The sequence below is a fragment of the Calliphora vicina genome, chromosome 2 (genome assembly GCF_958450345.1).
Source record: "Calliphora vicina chromosome 2, idCalVici1.1, whole genome shotgun sequence".
NCBI lineage: Eukaryota > Metazoa > Arthropoda > Insecta > Diptera > Calliphoridae > Calliphora > Calliphora vicina.
Window position 1 is genome coordinate 78,931,744 of NC_088781.1, and position 23,722 is coordinate 78,955,465.

At 29.8% G+C, this 23,722-nt stretch overlaps 1 protein-coding gene across 1 annotated transcript in view; it reads left to right on the forward strand.

The window, feature by feature from the left end:
• Klp31E (kinesin-like protein 31E) overlaps positions 1–23,722 on the forward strand; it is a 672,978-nt gene that overhangs the window by 430,510 nt on the left and 218,746 nt on the right. Inside the window, exon 10 of the mRNA XM_065502432.1 lies at positions 766–1,715. Within this exon, the coding sequence (XP_065358504.1) occupies positions 766–1,715 (950 nt within the window). The remainder of the gene's footprint in view (positions 1–765; positions 1,716–23,722) is intronic.

Consider the following 23,722-nt stretch of genomic DNA (forward strand, 5'->3'; position numbering starts at 1 on the left):
CGGGTATTTTTACTTCAGCTATATTGAAAAAAGTAATCAATATTAGCTTATTTTTAATTAATCAACAAAATGCCACAATTTACCTGGCAAGTAACTGAAGTAACACATGCAAGTAACTGAAATTTACACATGCATGTGTGATTGTGTTAGTGCAAAATTATGAATGTGTTGAGTTTTTGCAACTGTTACTTGCATGTGTAAACGCTAGGCTAGCTTTCCAAAAAGTATGCGTAAATTTTACGCATGATTATCTTTAACGTATGTCAGAATATGATTCTGACCCTAGAAAGATTTCAAGGGTTAAGAGACTGAAAATATATTATTTGAATAGAATTTTTGTTTTAATTTTATTTTATAAATGTATGGCAAAGAGGATTAACGTTAAACTAGATTTTTTTGGTTTAACTGATCTGATTATTAATTGTCATTTGATCTTCTAGTAAAAACCCTGCCCTAAATGTAAAGCTGCTGCTGGAATAGTGGCAGAGGTTGCAGTCAGTTTAGTTGATCATATTTAAACTGTTGTTGTGTACATTTAAAATAAATAAAGAGTTGTTACAATTTTAAACTACTAAACTGCTTTTATTTGCAATCAAAAGTATCCGGTTTATTTAAAGGAAATCATAATTTAATATGAGGTTGATTGTAAGGCAGTGATAGTTGTAGACTTATTTAAATGATTTGGAAAATGTATCCAAAGGTTTAATTCGATTACATCTAAATGTATCAACAAATTATACAGTATAATTTTTCTTTATATTTCAGGCAAGATTAATGAAAACAATGGCCGAACAGAGTAATCGCCATAAATTAGAAGAAAACAAAAAAAAACGTGAAATAGCTCAATTACAAAAAGAACATAGACAACAAGAAAACGCGGTTAGATCTTTAAAAGCTAAAATGGAAGCGAAAGACCAAATTCTAAAGCGTAAAACAGAAGAAGTGTCATCTTTGCGTCGTAGTCAACGATCGATTCAATCTTCATTTCGTCTGAAGAAAAAAAACCAAGAACAATTTGATGCACATTCTGCTCTTCAAAGTTGGAACAATCTATCAAGAGCATTGGATAAAGCAGCTCGAAATCGTCATATGTTACTGCAATTCGAACAGGAATTAGAAAGATTAATAGATGAACGTAACTCCTTAACACAGACATTGTCAAATTTGAAAAGTATTACTATCGGAGAAAATAATGACCTAGAAAATGAAGAGGATTCAGTTCAATCAAACTTAAACTACATCCAAGAAAGCATGAAAAATATACAACAAACAATAATGGAATTAGATGAAACGAAAGACGTAGAAAATTACAATTCTAACAATATGCAAATTATTATTACCAATATTAAAAATATTGAAGAAGCGAAATATTTACTACAACGTTTAACAACGTACGCTTTAAAATTATCATGCAGTTTGGTCATTATGGAAGGTCGACTAACGGAACATGTTACTTTACTTCAAGACTCACAGCAAGAAAACTTCATCCAGCAACAATTACTTCAACATTTCTTGGCTCAAAGTAGTTCGGAAAAAATTACCGATTTATTTGAGTCCATAACAGCAAGTGTATCGAAACTGTCAAATACTAATTTAAGTGATTCTCAAAGATCAGTTAAAAGCAACGAAACATATGATATACCTTTAACGAGTAGTACTTTAATTACTGCTGATGACATAGCATGTAGTACTTCAACTCCAATTTTAAATGAAATGTAAGTATTTGCACATGAGTTTACTTTATAAAATTAATTTCAGATATCAAAAATAACATGAAATAGTCAGATTGGTTTTGGAAAAATAACCATAAATACTTAAAATTGGTCCACATTTTTTTAAAAAAAGATCTTAACAATACTTCCCTAGTCATCGTTTTTCATGTATCACAGCCTTTTATGCACCAATTTGCTGATTTTCAGTACATAAATTACTAAATTCTCATGAATATATCAGATATACTGATACCACATGCGAGTCACTAGCATATCTGCAAACATATTCACTACACGACAGACATCGCAATATCAACTTTCTTACTACATTACTCTCGTGTAGTTAAGCTAAACGGGCGTGTTTTTTATATCTCCGCAATTATTTTGTTTTTAATGATATTGACGGATAAAAATATAATAAAAAATATATCTTTAACGCGAATGGAGGCGAAAATATATTTATAAAATAAATATATTTAAATAAATAAAACAAATATTGAAGTGCAATTAAAACTCCTCTTTTTCGTTCTGTAGCTCGTTTCTGTATTTCTCGCATCGCACAGGACCGAATGAATTCGATTTTTTTTTGTTAGTTAGACAACATAAAATTGTTATATATTCTTAAATAAAGTTTTTTAATAAAAAAAGAGTTTAGTCACCTTTTCGCCCAAAAAACAGCAAAAATCAACTCTTTTTTGAATACTTAAATTAAAAATCGTTTATTTTTGGATCCATATTTGATATTGCTCTGAAATCGCTTGTATGTTATTCGTAATTTTGTTGTCTAACTAATAAAAAAAATTCGAGTCCGCTCGGTCCAAAAGTGCGACCCATATTTTTAAAAAAGCGGACCAAGGTTTGGCAAAATTTCAATTTTGAAATGCCTATAACTCGGAAATAGCATACGCAAGCATGTTTTTTCAAGACCTAGCCGAGCGCTTTCAAAAATATAAGTCGCGGGTTTCTGGCGTGATTTAGAGGATTTTTTTTCCTCTAAACTGGCAGAGAAGAGGAATATTGAAAATTTTTATGAGGAATTTTTGACAGAGAAAAAGGCAGCGAAAATTTTTATGAGGACTTTTTGGCAGAGAAAAAGGCAGCGGAAGTTTGATGACGAGGAATTTTTGGCAGAGAAAAAGGCAGCGACAATTTGTAAATTTTTTTGTTTTCTTGCTTCAGGTAATTTGAGTAATGTAGAAAAAATGCTTTGTGTGTTGTATTGTGTGGAATTGATTTTGTTTTTTTATTTCATTAGTTTTGTTGTACTATTGTATAGTACATTTAATTAGTCTACATTAGGGTATACAATTTTAATTATAGGGAAGATTAATTTTCGTATGACTTGTAAATTAGCAAGATGATTTGTTTTCAAGAATTTGTGAGAGAAAATTTAGTTTTGAGTTTCATATTTTTTTGTAAATTGTGTTGTTTGGTTTGTTTTCCTCTCTTTGAGTGAGAGTAGTTTTAATATATTAATGTAAAACACCTCCTTGAGTGTTTTTTTAAATTAAATATGTTAATAGAGAAACAGTTTTCTTCCCTCAACTGATATAAAAAGCCATTCTTTAGAATATTTATATCATTAATCTTGGTAATATAATAGAGAATACTTAATATCATCGTAAGTAGCTCCTTGTTTAAAAATTAATAAGTATAGTATACTAATTAATAAACAATTTTCAGATGTTTGAACAAATTATTAACATCGCATTAGGTATTAAGCCAGAGTATACAAGAATCGATGACATTCCGATAGAACAGCCTTATAAAATCTTGAGTTTTGAATGGAAAGAAACTCAATATGGATCAAAAGTAATTGCATACTTAGAAAACAATAAATGGTTTTATCTTCCACGAAGAATTACCAAATTTTTAAATAAAGAAGATCCATATTTAAACAAAATGGGCGATAAAAAGTGGACAATTATTTACTAAGGTCGTCAATCACCAAATGGTCCTGCAATATTTGAATTATATTATACATAACTTTTTTAAAAAATTAAATAAAAACACATTTAACATTTTTTTAAATGGATATAAATACTATAGTTTTATTTAAAATATATCTCTTAATATATAAAATCAAAATTTTATATCAAAAAGGAATTCATCTTCTTCCTCCATAAACTCCTTTTTTCCACATTATTTAAACTATTAACATTTACATATGTTTATGTATATTTTTTTTGTATCGTGAATTATTAAAGTGTAATTTAAAACACCTTAGTATTAAAAAATAAATAATTTAACCTTGAACATATCTGAAAGCGATTCGTCAATGCATTTTCATAGAGTTGGGTTGTCATTGCGTTGTGGCTTCACTTATTCAATTCAATTCAGTTTTCATTTCATATCTTTTGTTTGTTTTGCAATTCCAAATTATTTGAAAATAAAAAATTAAATGTATTTATAAAGAATTTTAAATTGTGGTGTAAACAAAATTTATTTTCCCATATTATTTTTGAGTATTAATATTTAAATATGTATGTGTATGTATAGTTTTTTGTCGCGTGCCATAATTAAGATGTAATTTAAAACACCTTAATATTTAAAATAAAAAAATTATTGTAGTTAGCAATTTTTTACATACATAGTTTCAACTATGAAAATTTGTCAAAGTATACATTTACATATTTTGTTTATGTTCAAAGTTTATTAACCTTAAGATGTAACAAAATACTTTGTTTAATTTTGTTGTGTATGGTCAAGGTTAATTTCAAGAAATACTCGAAAACAACACGAATAAAACATAAATGGGTGTAAAACCTTTTATTGTTTAATTACCAATACAATAAATAACAACCAATAAAAATCAAAATGAATACAACTGGAGAAGACGAAAAAATCAGAACACCAAAAAATGATGTTATTGAAATAAGGGAGGTTCTTATCCTTCCCCCCATCGATCTTCCACTATTCCTGTCGCTTTATGATGGCAACGACAAAATACTTTTAGATGCCTTATTCGATTTTGAAAGGAAAATGTAAATAAAACCAACATAATATTTATTTATTCATTGTTATTTATTTTTTATAGATCTTTTTATCTATAAATATTCTTAAATAAACTTAAGACTAATATATCATTTTCATATAAATTAAAATAATTGAATATATCTAAATTTTTTTTAAAAGATATATTTTTACATCTTAAATAAATAAAAATACAACAAGAAACACCTCATAAAATTGAAGACTCGCTTTGTAGTCGTCTTTTATTGCATATGAATGTTTTGGTATTTCTATTTAAAAATTAAATAAATGGTTTAATTGGTGGTTGACCTGCAGAGCAGAAGAATTCAGCTGGTTTATTTACAGGAAAGTAAAAAGCAACCCAGTGTTGTCCAGGTTTATAAGATGGATCAGTATTAGCAATATAAAATGATGGTTTTGTGACTGCTTTCGTTGGTAATTTATTGCATGCATAAACACCTTTAAATTTTTTTGAGTTATAATATTTGAATTTAAAGTGTATAAAATATTTGTTGAATTCATAGCGTTTGAATTATATTGCGAGACTTATCAATTTCTATTATACTGTCAAATTCACAATATACTAAGCAGGTAATTGCCTCCGTAATTGGTTTTCCAAAACGTCCTTCTATTCGAATAGTTCCTTGATTTATTAAATTTCCACAATTTGAGTTATCATTATGATCTGGTGTTAAATCGTATGATAGTAGAAAATAACCGCTATCAAAAAGTTCTTTTGTAATTTGATGGCCAATATCGAAATGATGAATTCCAGTGCCTTTAAATAGAGTTTGATATCCACGAGTGCTTAATATTCCACCGTTGTTGTAATTAAATTATATTGGCTGTGCGGGAAATTGTACTCCATTAACAACCAAATTAAATCTTTGTAAATTAAAATGTTGAAAGTTATATGGATTTTCTTTTCTGTCTCCAGTATATGCTTTGTTAGATACCATTCCAAAAATTAAAAAGTTTGGTAGTTGTCCAAGTATAACGTTATATAGAGTTAATGAGTGATTTCCTGGATGTAAAGTGAAGGTCTTAATTTCTACTCTCTTATATGGATAAATAGCATTTTTGGTTTTTAATACATTATGATGTACCATTAATATACTACTATTGATAGTAAGATGATTTATATATAAATTAGCTTCATGTATTCTTAGATGAGATTCATTTTTTTCTCCACTTTCTAAAATATAAAATTCTGGCTTCTCCAAATTTAATGTAACCTTAAGATCAACATTATTAAGCTTCCCATTATGAAGTTTCCCAAAAAGCTCCACCTTTTTCCCATCTTTAAATATTTTTTATCTAATCTAGGATTTTCTTTCTCGATTAATGAGTTAATTTTATTAACATCAGTAAACCAACCACACGATTCTAGATGTAGCGTCATTTCCATAGTTTAATAATGTTTCGAAATATGCTCGCTCTATATATAATTGTTGTACAATTCCTAAATATGGAATGTAACATGTTATTAACAACATACATGGGCACACTGCATTATATTTCTAATGCATTAAGCATTGCAGTATTCAGTAAATTTTTACTGGTAATGAAATTTAGATTGCATTACCAGTAAAATTTTACTGATTACTGAAAAAAAATCAGTATTCAGTAAAATTTTACTGACTACTGAAAAAAACAGTATTCAGTATCCATTTTACTGATTACTGAAAAAAATTCAGTATTCAGTAAATTTTTACTGAATACTGAAAAAAATCAGTATCATTAAATTGAAGTCTATTATGCATTACCGGTAAAATTTTATGAATTACATGTTAATATGTATTTGAGAATTTTCGACTTACTCTTACTAGGAAAGTAAATGAACAGACCTAAAAAAAGAATTAATAATATTTATTTTATTTATTGTTAAAAAAAAAATTTTATTAAAAAAAAGTTTTTTTTGTTTTCAAATACATAAGTCTTATTTTCCACCGTTAGCTTTTCTTAACACCAACATTTCGAAATTTGCGTCACTTAGTTTTTGTCTTCTAGAACGATTTACAATTCCAGCGAATGAAAATAATCGCCATGAAATTCTTAAAAATAAATTAGTTTTCTTTGGAAATAACCATTTACTATATCTGTGAACTCAAAATTTCGCTCTATATTGAGAATAATTTAAAGAAAATCTTGGGGCACCGGTGACCGCATACGTGAAAGTGTTAATAAACAAAAAATGTAAGTAACAGTTATATTTTGTCAATTGGCCGAATTTATTTTTAAATATTTTGTTTAAAACGGAAATGAAACTGTTATTTATATTTAAAAATAATTTACATAGAATCAGATAGCTACGCAGTGGTGTTGTCGGTAGAACAGTGGACTACAAGATTGACATCGCTGGTTCGAATCCTAGACGTGTTAAGTATTTTTTATATTTTTTTTTTTAAAAAAACTATTTTATATTTAAAATATTTTATATTCTCAACAAAAACTTCACTTACTATCCTACAATCAGTCATGACAATTTAGCACTTTTTGTAGCAAAAGTAGTAATATGGGGATTTTCTTGAAGTTGCAACTTAAAAAAATAAAAAGTTTCGTTTAAACCAATTTACAAATTTTCTTCTCTTTTATAAAAATACAAACCACAAGTATACCTATTATTTTTTATGTCGAAAGAAAATAAAAAAAATACAAAACAAAGAGTGCGTTGTTTACATGCATACATTTTGAATCGAAATATGTATATTTTGTTAATTTGTCTATTTTATTTTTAAAACTGTTTTTCACACGAACAGAAAATAAAGTACATAGTATTTAAAAACGCACAATTAATAAATAGGGGGTGGTGTTGTGAGTAGAACGGCGACCAGCAAACGTGAGGCTCTCGGTTTTTTTACTAATAACATATCTATTAAGAAGTGTAACATATTTTTCTACTAACATATAATTAATAAAATTTTACCGGTAATTGCATAATGGATTTCAATTTACTGTTACTGATTTTTTTTTTTAGTAATCAGTGAAAAATTACTGATTACTGATTTTTTTTCAGTATTCAGTAAAAATTTACTGAATACTGAAATTAAAGTCTATAATATATGTGAAATTAATAAACGTTCAATTTGAGTGCTTGACTTCAATTAAAATCAAAAGTCAATCGTTCATTATTTTCAATAATAATATTTTCAATTTTTTTTTTGTTTTTTTTTTTTAATTTATATTTTAAGTATTGTGGAAATATGTTTTAAAACCAACTAAGTATTTTTTATTAAACAATTACAACACATGTTGTAATGTGAGTCGCATTAGGTTACAATATTATGAGAAGCAGAAGTTAATAACCTGCAATAGTTTGATATTTACATTTCAAAGAAAATATTAAGAAATTGTGTGTTTTAATCAGTTAGTAATAAAAATAAAACAAAGTTTAATAATTTTTATACAACATTTATTTTCAAATCATTTTATTTTTTCAAAATTTACTTATATTCATAAACTATTAGAAAATTTTTTAATAATAAATACAACTATAAAGTTTTATAGACGTTTTGATAACAAATAATATTTGTTCATTATATTCTCTACATTGCATTTTAGTTTATTATACATCATACAACTACAATTATTCGGACCCTCAGTAGCATCAACCATGGACAACTTGTATAATGAACACCATACATTGAATTTATCATCTCATCGTGATTCCGTCTTTTATCCAAAATTAAAAAGTCATCTACCAATTTTTTATGCTCAAGAAAAATGAAATCATCAAAATCATTTAAAAATATAAGAATTTTTTTAAACATTTTTTTGAATTCGACTAACTACTACAATATTTTTAGATTGAATGAACAAATTTTTTATTTATATAAATTTGTTTACATATACATATTTACACCTAGAATATTTTTATTTAATGTAAAATATTAATTAATTCTAGATATTTTTGGTGCTTCCCAACTAAAAAACGGTTGAGAATTAGGAATTAAAATTGGGAGGTATAAAAATGCATCTTCAAGTTCTGCTATTACAACGTTCCCATATTTGGTCCTATGACGAAACAATGATAAAACCTTATGTGGTTTTGATGACTGTAAATATTTAGTGGATATATATGGTTTGGTCTTCAATTTATTAAAAGCCGCAATAATCTCGGCATTTGTAACTTTTGCAATGCTCATATTCGTGGAGTTTTTAGAATGAATGATTACATTTATATATTTGAACTGTGTATTTATATTTTTAAGTGATGATTTCTACTCAAATATTTTCCAAAATATATTTAATTTAAAAAAACACTCAAGGAGGTGTTTTACATTAATACATTAAAACTACTCACACTCAAAGAGAGGAAAACAAACCAAACAACACAATTTACAAAAAAATATGAAACTCAAAACTAAATTTTCTCTCACAAATTCTTGAAAAAAAAACATCTTGCTAATTTACAAGTCACACGAAAATTAATCTTCCCTATAATTAAAATTGTATACCCTAATATAGACTAATTAAATGAAAATAAACCCTCCTATTAAATCTGCATTAAAAGCCTCTATACAACAGTACAACAAATAAAAAAACAAAATCAATTCCACACAATACAACACACAAAGCATTTTTTCTACATTACTCAAATTACCTGAAGCAAGAAAACAAAAAAATTTACAAATTGTCGCTGCCTTTTTCTCTGCCAAAAATTCCTCGTCATCAAAACATTCGCTGCCTTTTTTTCTGCCAAAAATTTCTCATAAAAATTTTCGCCGCCCCATATTTATACTACTAATATAATAATCTTTGAAATCGGATAGGAAACAAAAAATTGCACGTTTTTAAAAATTGTATACGTCGAAGGTACCCTACTTTGAGCCCCCATAGTGCCATCCCTGGGGTATTTGTATGTCCCATTTTAATAACTTGGCTACGCCCATGTAAAATTGTATCCCAATCGGACCAGCCGTTTAGAAATGCCAGATTTATTTCCAAAAAATTTCGATTCTGCCCCACTGTACATCGTAAAATATCTCGCATGAAGTGTGAAGCCAAAAATTCCATCGTTTCTCGATGTGTGTTTCTGCATTTGAAAGCGTAAACATTAGGGTGGCCCTTAATAAACGAAAGTTGGATTTTGGCCATTCTCACCCCACAGTTTGGTGAACATTAGTAAAAAAAATCATCCTGAAAAAATTTTAGGTAAATCGCATTTATAAGGAGAATAAAAATCAATATAATTTAAAAAAATTGAAATGTGTACGCAATTGTCGTTCTAATGAGAGATAAAAAGCAGAAGTTGGTCAAAAAATGTTAAAGTTATTAAAAATTCGCCAGGCCATTAACGTGTCTCTGGCAACTAGAACAAGAAATGTAGTAACAAAATTAACATATTTGGATAAATATTAAAATAAAAGCTCATTTTTACTTAAAATATATCCATATTTACTAGTATATGAGTTTTTATCTTCGTAGGATACCGTTAACCTATTCGCAGGTATGACCAAAAAAATAAAAATAGAGCTCATTCCCAAAAAATGGCCAAATAATTGGTTTTTCTCGAAAATTTCAAAATTTAAATCGCAGGTATGGAAAAACTATAAGAGATATTTTCATATTTTTATCCCATTTTTATTCCATATTATATTCTCAATAAATCTCAATGAGATGATCAAAAAATTCTGAAATTTGTTTAACGAAATTTTTAAAAATTTTAAAATGGAGTTTTGAAACTGCCGTAAAAAATGTTATTGTTTTGTTCATACCTGCGAATAGGTTAACGGTATCCTACGAAGACAAAAACTCATATACTAGTAAATATGGATATATTTTATGTAAAAATGAGCTTTTATTTTAATATTTATCAAAATATGTTAATTTTGTTCTTACATTTCTTGTTCTAGTTGCCTGAGGCACGTTAATGGCCTGGCGAATTTTTAATAACTTTGACATTTTTTGACCAATTTTTTATGTCTCATTAGAACGAAAATTGCGTACACATTTTAATTTTTTTAAATTAGATTGCAAAAGTAATTTTTTAATGGCAAAATTTTTACAAAAACTGAAAAAATTCATTTTTCCCCTTGTAAATGCATCTTAAAACTTCAGAGGGCTTGCGGCACGCCTTAACCCCTACCGATTTACCAAAAAATTTTTCAGGATGATTTTTTTACTAATGTTCACCAAACTGGGGGGTGAGAATGGCCAAAATCCAACTTTCGTTTATTAAGGGCCATCCTAGTAAACATACAACACAGATTATGTTCTTACTGGAATATTTCCAGTAATTAAGTGTTAAATACAAGACAAACTTCAACGAAAGAAAGAAATTGCAATAAAACCATAACAGTGAAAGGCTAAAAAAATTTTAAATGCCAAAATATAACAATTGTATTTTATTGATTATCATCATTTAAATATAAAACAAAATTTATAGAGTGGCGGTTATAACTGCTGAATTTTAAAAAAATATTTACAAACACATTCTTGTGTATGTGCATTAGACATGCCCTTAAAAAATAGATTTTCTTTGGATGGGTCTTATTTTGTTTATTAGTAGCTAAAACTAACTACTGCAAAATTTAAATACAATCGGATAACTAGAACACTTGCCGGAAATCGATTTAATGTTGTTAAATTGAGTAAATAATGGTATTTTTCCAATAACTTAAAAAAAATCCCTATTTAAATACTGCTTTTTAAACATTTGCAATAAACCTAGAGAAAATTGTCTTTCTAACAAGGTATAAAACAATAATTTCGAATGAAAAATAACAAAGTTATACTAGTTTTATTTTACCCTATATTGAGCAAAAAGTGCTAGTTTACGCATATTTCACTCGCATTTCTGTTGTTGACATAGTTGTTTACATAACTTTTGCATGCAAAACAGTGAGTAAATAATACAAAAATTTGGTTTTTCTTGAATATATGACGTGAAGAAATGCAAATAACTTGGTTATTCTTAACTCGATGTTCATGTTTTATACCTTGTTAGAAAGATAATTGTGTCTATAATTGCAAATGTTTAAAAAACAGCATTATAATAGGGAATTTTATTAAGATATCGGAAAAAGTACCATTATTTACCCAATTTTACAACTTTCAATCGATTTCCGGCACGTGTTCTAGTTATCCGATTGTACTTAAATTAGTTAGTTTTAGCTACTAATAAACAAAATAAGACCCATCCAAAGAAAATCAATTTTTTAAGGGCATGTCTAATGTGCATACATGTGTATATGTATATAATTATTTTATTCAAACTCTTTGCTACTTACTTTTTCGGATGATTTGGGCTACATATTTATACATACGAAATTAAAAACATATATTATTTTTAAAATTTTGTTTTTCTCGCACCCATTTGAAATGTGACTTGTTTGACAGTTCTTGTGAGAAACTTTTCGTAAAATATTGTTACAGAAACACTTTTTATCACTTCCTTCCAATAATTGCTCGAACATTATTTAAATGACATATAATTCTCGCAAAGTAAATATACAGAAACACTTGTGTGAGAAAAACCATTTTTTGTTTCATTTTACACTGTTTTTGTTGCAATTCAATCGTTTCATACGGAAAATTTTACGATTCGAGAAATACAGAAACGGGCTACCAGTGTTTGTTTTTATTTTTCTCCACCTATAAAGAGCACATCGCAAAGGCTCTAGCTCCATATTTTAAAATTTTACACGAGAGACAAAAAACATTCAAACTTTTTTTTGCGTAAATATTTTTGAATTCTGTAAACGCAATTTTTTTGTATTTTTCTTTGTTTTCGATGTGCTTAAAAACAAAATGATAACATAAGTATTTGCCGAGATAAAAGGTTTTTTGGACTTAGAGCTTTTTCTATTGCTTAGTTGTATTTTTTCTATGGACTTAGGTCTTTTTCTTAGAACTTGTCTTTCATTTCTTATTTACTAGGTTTTATATCTGGATTACTAAGTCATTAATATAGACAATATGGGTATCTAATGATAGAAATTTCAAAGTCCATTGCAACGATTTATATAAGGCTATAATAAGTTGGACCTACAATGGGTCAAAAACAGGAATAATATATTTTAACGCGAATTTTTTTTCATTAAATTTTTTTTTTTTGCATAAATTCATTTTTTTAATTTTTAAAAATTTTAAAATAATTTTAAAAATTTAAAAAAAAATTTGGAAAAAACTTTTTTAAGAAGGATATATAAGATTCGGCACAGCCAAATATAGCTCACCTACTTGTTTTTCACCAATAATATTAAAAAACTTGAAAAAAAACAATTTAGAAAAAAAAAAATTGTCTTCCTATATTTTTTCAACATAAGTGCACGAAAAAGCTATTTTTTGGAAAAAAATTTCAACAAAATTTATTTGGCGGACTCTTAGCTATATTATTGCCATATAAAGTTAAGCCGTATCACAAAGTCTGAATTAGCTGTTAACCAAAAACTGATGACACCTTTTTTAGAGGCCCCACTGATTTTCAGAAACTTTGGGGCCCATAAAAAAAAATCGGTCACCAAAATGGACAAACTGAGTATAGGGTTTTAGGGGTCATTATCTTGTGTTTTTTTCACTGTTGCACTGTGTAATTAGTTATAGCTCAACTATAGGGCCCGCTTCCAAAAATCACTTTAACGAGCATAAATCTCTTAAAAATGTTGGTATACACATAAAATTCAACGCAAATAACTTTGATGGCGATCGGTCCATAATTAGTCATAGCTCCCAAATAAGACCCTCTTCCGAAAATTACTTTTTTAAATTTTAAAAGAAAAAAATGGTTGGGCATGACCGACCATTTTTTCTTACTTGTTTTAATACATGTCATTGAACAATTTAACAGAATAACTTTGGCGATCGGTCCATAATTTGTCATAGCTCCCAAATAAGACCCTCTTCCGCAAATTACTTTTTTTAAATTTTAAAAGAAAAAAATGGTTGGGCATGACCGACCATTTTTTCTTACTTGTTTTAATACATGTCATTGAACAATTTGATAGAAATGGTTAAACTGTACTTTTTATAGGGACTTAGAGCTTTTTCTTGTCATAAATTGTGATAAATTGGACTATGCGCATTTGCTCATCACTACAAAACAACAACAAAAAGCGAGATAACTCCAATTTTTTTCTTTGTAATCAATGTATTTTTACTTATTGCACATTACTGCATTAAAATCACAATTTCTGAAAAAGTGGACTTAGAGATTTTGCATGTTAAGCCAGCGACATGTGCAATCATATTTTTTTTTCATTTTCATTTATTTATTGTATCTTCATTATTTAATGAACTAACAATAAGTGGTTCAAATCTTATATCTAATAATTATTAAATTAGTCCAGCCAGTGCCGAACGAAAAAAAATTTTATTCATGGTTGTTCTGGTCAAATTGGCATTCTTCCTTCTAGATTAGGACTGCTGTGTCCCTCCTTCTTAATCGAGTGTGGCCACGGTTATCTAATGTTGCGGGCCAGCGGATTTGGGTGAACTTCAAGTTTTTATACCCTACACCACCATAGTGGGGAGGGTATTATGCGTTTGTGCAGATGTTTGTAACGCCCAAAAATATTAGTCTAACACCCACCTTAAAGTATACCGATCGACTTAGAATCACTTTCTGAGTCGATTAAGCGATGTCCGTCCGTCCGTCCGTCCGTCCGTCTGGTCGGCTGGCTGTCCATGTAAACCTTGTGCGCAGAGTACAGGTCGCAATTTTCAAGATATTTCGATCAAATTTGGTACATATTATTTTTTCGGCTCAAGGACCAAGCCTATTGAAACTGGCTGAAATCGGTCCATTATTTCACCTAGCCCCCATACAAATGTCCTCCCGAAATTGGACTTTATCGGTCATAAATGTTTAATTTATATATGTATCTACACAATTTCCGCTCTAAATAAGTTTTATATACATAAAATTCATGTCACCAAATTTTGTTACGATCGGTCCATAATTAGTCATAGCTCCCATATAGACCCGCTTCCGAAAATCACTTTAACGTGCATAAATCGCTTAAAAATGTTGGTAAACACACAAAATTCAACATAGTTAACTTTAATATAGACATAAATCACACGACCTAATTTCATGGTGATCGGTCCATAATTGGTCATAGCCCCCATATAACCCCACTTCCGAAAATCACTCAAAAATATAAATTATTGAAATTTTAAAAGAAAAATTTTTTTTGCTCTTTTACTTAGTGTAGGGTATTATATGGTCGGGCTTGACCGACCATACTTTCTTACTTGTTTTTAAATATTTTTGTACATTTTTTGAGATTTCAGTTTTTACAATGGGCACGTTTAGATCTTTGTGTATATTCGCGTTTTTGATATACCAGGGGGCAACTGTGATCATTCTTAGAAACATTGAACAATTTCTTTCTTTTCTACATTTGACGCTGAGGCCGTGCCCCATATCTGTATGCCATAACACCATATCAGTTTTATGATCATGTTTTAAAGTTGTAGTTTACAATCTAAACTAAGCGTAGAGTTTCTGTCAATAAGCCAATTAATTTGAATTGATTTCAATTTCATTTGATTAGTTGGCATATCAGACGAATATACTGCCTTGGGGGACTCCAGCTTCAATGGGTTGTGCAGTACTTAAAAAGTTTCCCTCTTTAACCTTAAAAGTTCGACCAGTTAAATAGCTTTCCAACAGTTTATGTGTGTTTGTGGTAAATTTTGACTCAATGTGTATATTAATCCAGCATGCCATACTTTATCAAACGCTTGAGAGATGTCGATGAAGAGTGCGGAACAGTATTTCTTTTCTTCAAACGCTTTTCTCACCATATTTACAAGTCTATGGGTTTGTTCGATAGTACTATGTTTTCTTCTAAATCCAAATTGATGATTCGGAATACAATTGTTATCAGTTAACATCGGGTACAACTTGTTTATAAGTATCTTCTCAAATAGCTTTGATATATTAGACAATAGTCTGATGGGTCTGTATGATTCCACCTTTGTGTGATTTTTTCCCGGCTTGGGTATCATGGTAACCAGTGAAACCTTCCATTCTGGAGGATAATATTCAAGTCGTAATATAGCATTAAAAATAAAAATAATTATTTTTATTGCTATCCGAGGTAGCTCCATAAGCATCTTGTTGCTAATCTTGTCCATACCAGGCGCTTTCTTGGGATTTAAATCAACAATAGCATTTCCGATCTCTCGAATCTCAAAACGTAGGGGTACGGCTGCTCCAAAATGGGGTGCAACAGGTGGCAACTCAATTGCTTCGTTTGATGTGTTCGGTGTAAATACTTTTCTTAAATGATTAACAAACAGATTCCCTTTTTCAGTGGTAGTTGGGCAACTACCACTTGAATTTCGCAATGGGGGCTTACATATTACAGGTCTTTTAAGATCTTTTATTGCTCGCCATAATGAGTAATCCGATTGCGGGGTTGCGTCCAGGCTTTCTAAATATTTATTCAATGATTCCATTTTTCGAAATTCCAAGAGCTTTTTAAGTATTTTTATACAATCTTTAAGCTTTGATTTAAGTTGAGGGGATTTGTGCAATTGCCACTCTCTTCGAACTCTTCTTTTTTCATTTAAGAGCCGTTCGACATCTGCAGAATTAATTCTATTATATCTGATTTGTCGGGGAGTTTGGGTAGCATGTTGAGCAGCCAGGTTCAGATTTTTATCGAAATTGATATGAGAGTAATCGATGTTTTCTAGTGTTCTTAGCGGTATGTTTTCCGAGCAATGTGTACTGAGGTATTTTTTGAGCCAATTTATTCTTGTGCCTGCCATCGCTAAATTACCAGTCGGGGATACAATTTCTCGGGGGCTCAATAAGGTAACAATAGTGGGTGAGTGATCTGAAGATACTTCCAGCGAGGATTCAATTTGAATCATTTCTCTAGGGATATTTTTCATCACGATATAATCAATAACATCCGGTATTTTTCGTGGGCCAGTAGGCCAGTAAGTAGGTTGGCCGCTCGAAATCACATTCAAACCCATTTTAGAAATTGTATCAAACAAAATACGACCTTTAGGGGTAATCAGTCGTGATCCCCAGAATGTGTGCTTAGCATTATAATCGCCAGCAGCCAGGAAACGGGGGCCTAGTGATTTAAAAAATCTATTATATTGTAATTGAAAATCTAGGGGTGAGTATATCGACGAAATCACTAAGATTCGATGAATATCTTCAAGACAGATTGTAGTAGCTTGAAGATAATCTTCTCAAAGATCACACATTAAGTAGTGTTTGATTCGAGCTTTTATTAAAATTGCCGAGACACCGCATGCTCTACCTCTGGGATCTTTGGTGTCATATAATACATATCCATTTATTCGAAATGAACTTCTGGACGCCAAATGAGTTTCAGTAAACAGCATTACATCAATTTGTTGGTTTCTTAAAAAATATTCGAGTTCGTTTTTGTGTTGGCGTATTCCGTTTGCATTCCAAAAACATATTCTTAGGCAGTTCATGGTCTGTTAAGCACAGCCTACAATAACATTGATTGCATCTGAAGCATTTCTCGCATCATGTTACTCATTGAGTTTGTAAAGTTATTTACCGATTTAATGCCTGCGCGGGGAAAATCTTCGGTTTATGGCTTTGTGATTTTTTAACAATTGTGTAGACAGTACAACCCCTGTAGTTTGCTGTGTGGTTACCTCCGCAATTGCTGCATTTTTTAATTTTAGGATCATCTTTGGATTTGTTACATTGGGATGTGCAATATGCCTTGGTATGTCCATATTCTTGGCAATTCATACATTGGACGGGGCAAATGTGGTTCTTCTACCGTAATTTTACGATGCAATAAATACTTCAGGTTATATATGGGATGTGCTTCATTTTTTTTTTCAGATTTATGACACCGGGTTCAAGTTCAACACGGAAAAGTTGTTTGGTTTTTTTTTCGCGATTTATAATGTTTATCGCATTTTTGTCTTAAAACCTTTATCTTCTAGGCTTGCTTTATTTCTAGTGGTCCAACATTATAGTCAGTACCCTCTATTACAACTTGTAGACCCTTGCTTCCTTTTAGCCAAGGGTGCCGCTTTCGAAGACTTGGGACTTCGTGCCCGTTTTAATATTGTAATATACCGGTCCATTCCAACCTGTATTTGGGATTTATTATCTTTATTTAATGGTTGGCTAATCTTGGGTATAGCGCCGCTTAATGGGTTAATTTTATTTGTAGTCAGTGTGGTGGATTTCGCATCTGAAGCTGATATAGCTAGCATACTTTCAGGCATAGATAAAATATTTATATTTTCTGGTAACTCCAGACTTACAGCTGTTGAATTTTCTTTCGTTTGACAATCATTAGTTGTTGTCAATACGAGCACGGTTAACAGGCTTGGCGGTTAAAAACAAGTTGTCATCTATTCTTCTGTTTGTTTTGTTTATATTTTATTCATCTGCATTAACTGTAACGTATGCATTTCTGCCGTTTACACTTAACCTTCGCTCACAGTTTTCGTTAAAGAGACACATTAAGGAGTAGTTGTAATTACTTTAGTTAACAGTCTGTATCTTTATTTAATAGTTAATGCACAAAAAAAGGTTAAAAAAATAACGAATTTTCTTTACTTATTTGTCTTTTAGTTCTCGTTTTGATTTTTTTATTTAATAATATTACAGTAGTTTTCGCTTATAGACCACAACTACAGTTGCACAATTTTTGTGGACTATAAGCGAATTAGGACTATAACCGAATGTCTTTTTAAGCCACTTTATGGATTATAACTGAATCCTGATATAATACACATTTTGGACTATATACAAATTATGTACTTTCTGCAATAAAACCATTATTTTTAAACAAAATAAAAGTTTATTTAAAATATAATCAAATATTTATTTAAATAAAATCAATAGTTAAAATAAAAACCTTTACATATTATTATTTATTGTAATTCAAATGCTTTAAAAGGTTATTGTTATTAAAAACAAAAAAACTTAAAGCATGAGATCCATTTTAAGTCTTTGAATGACTAAATCAAACACAAGAGATATCAATTTCTGAATGAAATATAAATTGCGAATTGTTGAATTTTTTGAAAAGAATTCTATAATCTTAGATTGTTTTTTTTTAAAGAAAATTTTACATTTGTTTAAAAAGAATGGTTTTATTGCAGAAAGTACATAATTTGTATATAGTCCAAAATATAGTATATAGTCTATACTATAGGCGAAGTTGTCTTTAGAACAAATAATTTGTATGAAATTTGCAAAAAACCTGCAAGTAATTGGACTGTTTTGGCTTACATCCGTTTTTGGCCTTTAAGCGGAATGGACTATAAACGAAAAGTACTATATTAAAATAAAAGCGTCCTTTCGCGTTAATAATAAACAGGTGATATTTATATTTATTTTCCGATAGATACATTAAAATAACGAATTAACTCGGAGTAAAAATAAAACACGTCCAGTTTCAATCACAGTGTGATTAACCTAATGTGCAATTATATAAACAGAGATTACTCTTTATGGCTTAGTTTAATTGGCAGAAATGCGTACGTGTCTGTGAATGTGTAAGAAAATTCTAAAGATAACACAAATACAAGAGTTGACGACAGCTTGTATTTAACTGCCAAACCAAGGCGAATTCATACAAGGTGGTGTCAGTTCTACAAAAACAACGATTGGTCTTAACAAATGTCAAAAAACCAAAATGAAAAATTTAACAAATAAGTATTTAAACTTAATATAGTGTAGATAATTGAATAGTGAGGGCTTTATTTATTTATGTAAACAATAAATATTTTGTTAATAAGCTTAGAATATGTAGATAATTAAAAATAAAAACAAGCTTTGACAGTTGTTAGAACCAAAAAGCGAAAAAAAAATCATCAGCTGTTTGACTAACTCCACCTTGTATAAATTAGCCTTGTGCCAAACCAAGTGATCGCACTCGTTCATTATCCCCCGCTTTGTTTACGAATAGTATTTGTAAAACAAAGAAAAATCTGGCATTGACAGCTGTTCATGGAAATATGGTAACCAACAGCAAATTATTTTTTGTGCCTGAAAGTATGTCTAGTAATTCACCCCTAAATTAAGAAGATACGCAGTAAGTACGAACCCATGTACCTTTAAAGCGAGGTAACATAAGCAAGACTAAGAAACAGGTAAATCATGAAAATGATAGAGAAATAGAAAAAAGAAACTTGCAATCCAAAGAATTCATTAGGAGACTCCATTTATTTTTTAATAAAATTCAAAATATAAAAATAATTAACAACTTATCCATAATAAGTGAACACCACAAATTTAAAAAACCGGTTTCCGGTTTAACCGAAAAAGTGTGTTGTTGAAAAAACCGGTTTCGATTATTGTCTTTTAAAAAACCGGTTAAGCGGTTTCGGTTTTTGTCTTCAAAAAACCGGTCAATCGGTTTATATAAAATTTTTATTTAATGGAAATTTTGCATTTTTAAATTCTTTATGCAATTATTTTATATCTTTTACGAAATGTTCTCAAATGCTACAATTTTCTATAAAGTAAATCAATATTTTTGAAAATGGTATCAAAGTTTTACATAAATATGTTTGAATGAGCTTTAGAAAATATATTTCATTAAAACCGGTTAACCGCCATACAAAAACCAGTTTGTCAATAAACCGAAAATTTAAAAAAACCGAAACCGGTGTAGTTTACAAAGATGAAAAAACCGGGTAATGTGGTTGACTTACCTGCACAACAAACTTTGCACGATATTTTGTGCAGGTAAGTTAAAAGTTAACATTAGTTAACTTAACTGCTCATTGATGCTGGTAAGTGCATTTAAGTTTACTGCCCAAAAAAGCAGCTAACGGCAAATAATTTACATGAAGTTTTGTGATGTTTCCCTTTAAAAATAACGACATATTTGGTATTTTAACTACTTTTAAAATTATTAAAAAGTTTACAACACAATTTTTTATTCAAAATCGTATTTTTCTTATTTTGTTTTGATTTAATTTTATATTAAGCAGCTAAATGAAATTTTTTCATGAAAACCAGTTATAGCTTCCAAAAGTATTATGCACTTAAATTAACGAATTTGTATGGAGTTTGATAAATAAATATACAAAACACAAGTGCAGTTATATGCTAAATGGTCTTAAGTGAAAGGCAGGTAAGTCAAAGCTACTGTAATAAAAAGAACTAAAAAAAGTAAACAAAAATTAAAATTCCAAAATTATATTAAGTATCATGGATAAACTCATTGTCAAAAAACAAATACTCCCATACAAGGTTTATGGAGCACAAGATCCAGATACAGTAGTTTTGACTTACCTGCCTTTCACTTAAGAGCATTTTGCATATAAGTGCACAAAACTTGTGCTTTGTATATTTATTTACCAAACTCCATATAAATTCGTTAATTTAAGTGCATTGTTCATACCTGCACATTTAAGATAAATGCATAATACTTTTGGAAGCTATAACTGGTTTTCATGAACAAAATTTCATTTAGCTGCCTAATACAAAATTAAATCAAAACAAAATAAGGAAAATACGATTTTCAAAAAATGAGAAGTTTGCAACTTCTTAATAATTTGAAACGTAGCTAAAATAACAAATTTGTCGTTATGTTTAGACGGAAAAATCACAAAGCTTCATGTAGATTATTTGCCGTTAACTGCTTTTTTGGGCAGTAAACTTAAATGCACTTACCAGTATCAATGAGCACGTAAGTGTATTAAGGTTAACTGCATTTTTATCTTACCTGCACAAAATATCGTGCAAAGTTGGTTGTGCAGGTAAGTCAAAATTACTGTATTATATATCCAAAAATAGAAATGGTTTGCCAAATGATCCACCAACAACACCGTTTCTTATTATCCGAGGATAAACATCAGCACTTTAGCAGCAACATAAAATTGAGGATCAGCCAACTGTAGTCCAGGAAACTCTTCTACTATCCTCCCATCGACCGTTTTTCGCAGAACCATCCCCAAATGTTTGTGGCGGACTTGAGCATGAGTTTCCACTGTGGCACTAATCCCATGATTTCCACGAAAAGTAATCTCTTCTTTATAAACCTTTCCTTAGCTTTACAGTTCCTCCAGTTACTCGGAACTAGAGCTCGAGACGTACTAGGTCTCTCAATCTCTCGATCACTGGACGAACGAGGTCCCCTGGTTGAGATCTGGGACGGACTAGGTCCACTACTCTTTGGGCGAGAAGACGAACTAGGTCCTCTTTGTAAACGCTTGACTTTTTTGTTTTTCTTATGTCGTTTTTGTTGTTGTTTTTCTTATGTCTTATGGTTTATGAAGAAGCGTGTGATGCATATTTCCACAGCGTTTACATGCCCCAGTACTTTGACAAGTACGCCAGGTGTGATCATGGCTTAAGCATCCTGCGCAGTACTTATATATGGAGACAAGCCTCATCCTTTCGTTGTAGTCTACTTGTCGAAATTTCGAGCAGAAGCGAAGAGGCTGATCTTCAAGGCAGACTCGGCAAACCATTTTGTTGGTACTACGATTACCACTTCTATATTTATTTGGAGAAACCATGATACTGCAAAAAACTATTCGTAAAGAAGTAATCTAATAGTAAAGAAATAATCTAATAGTTTTCAATTCTACAACTCTGACGTGACCATCTTTACCAATGTGGACTTTTTGTACTCGACCTAAACGCCATTCGTTTGTCGGTAAATTGTCCTCACCAATAACAACCATATCACCAATGTCAATATTTCTTTGCATAAATTTCCATTTGTGAAGCTTTTGTAAGTTTAAATATTCATCTTTGCACCTCATACATAATCTTTGATTTATAGCTTTAACTCTTTGCCATCGATTTGTAATAGACACAGGAGCTTCCGAAATTCCAAGCTCTGGTGGAGCTAACAACGGGCCGCCAATCAGAAAATGACCCGGTGTGAGAACGTCCAAACAATCTGCACTCTAACTTACGGTCTCGAGTTAAGACACGATTCAATACGAGCCAACAAAGTTGAAAATTCCTCGAAAATATACTTCAAACCGCTAGCAATTCTGCGAAAATGGTATTTGAAGCTTTTTACCCCTGCCTCCCAAAGACCCCCCATATGAGGTACATATCCCACGTTTACTTCTGAACCTATGTCCCGAAGAAAACTGATAAATTCAGTTTTTAATTCTCTAGAAGCACCCACAAAATTAGTTCCATTATCCGAATATACATCTTTCGGATAACCGCGGCGTGACACGAATCTAGAAAAAGAAAGCAGGAGTGGACAAACTACTAACTGCTTCCAAGTGAATTGCTTTGGTAGCGAAACAAACAAATACGCACACGCAAAGAAAAATCATAGTTATGGGAACCAGAATCTGAAACTATCATTAATGATTGGTTTTATTTGTATGACAAACATGTGAAATGTTACACAATGAGGAAAATAATATGATTCTTATAAGTTATCATAATATTGTCCCTACGTAACTATAACAACATGATTCTCACAATAATAATATGATAACATTTTTGTTAAATTTTTTATCATAAAATGGTCACAACCATCATAATATGGTTTTACTTTTATAATAATTAAATCCTCACAGCCATTTAGATTTACCATAATATGGTCTATTTTTGTAATATAGTCCCTCCAATAATTTCAAAATATTTGGAAGAAACATTTTATTTTCAACATAAATTTTAGTTATAGTACATTTTTTAATTTTTATAATTATTATTTAATTTAAAAACTTTTTTGTTGTACAAATATATGCAATTAAATCAGACTTTAATGATATACGTTAATTGATAACGTATATTCAATACGATATGCAAAGTAATATGAATCGAATCCATTGTTTCATGTCAAGTGAACCAACTTTTGAAATCGATGTCTTCCAATCGGGATGAAATTTGCACCAAGGTTAGTTCTATTGGATAGTAACTAGGGTATTCATTCGACTAATGATCGTTCGATTAATCGAATAATTTCTTACGAATAATTATTCGAACAATTTAAAAATGGCCAATTTCGAATAACGAATAATTCGAACAATTTTATGTAGAATAATCGAATAAATGTTCATATATATTTAAATATGTTAAATTGCTTAAAATTTTTCATAATTTCAAATTTAAATATGTAATAATGACACACAAA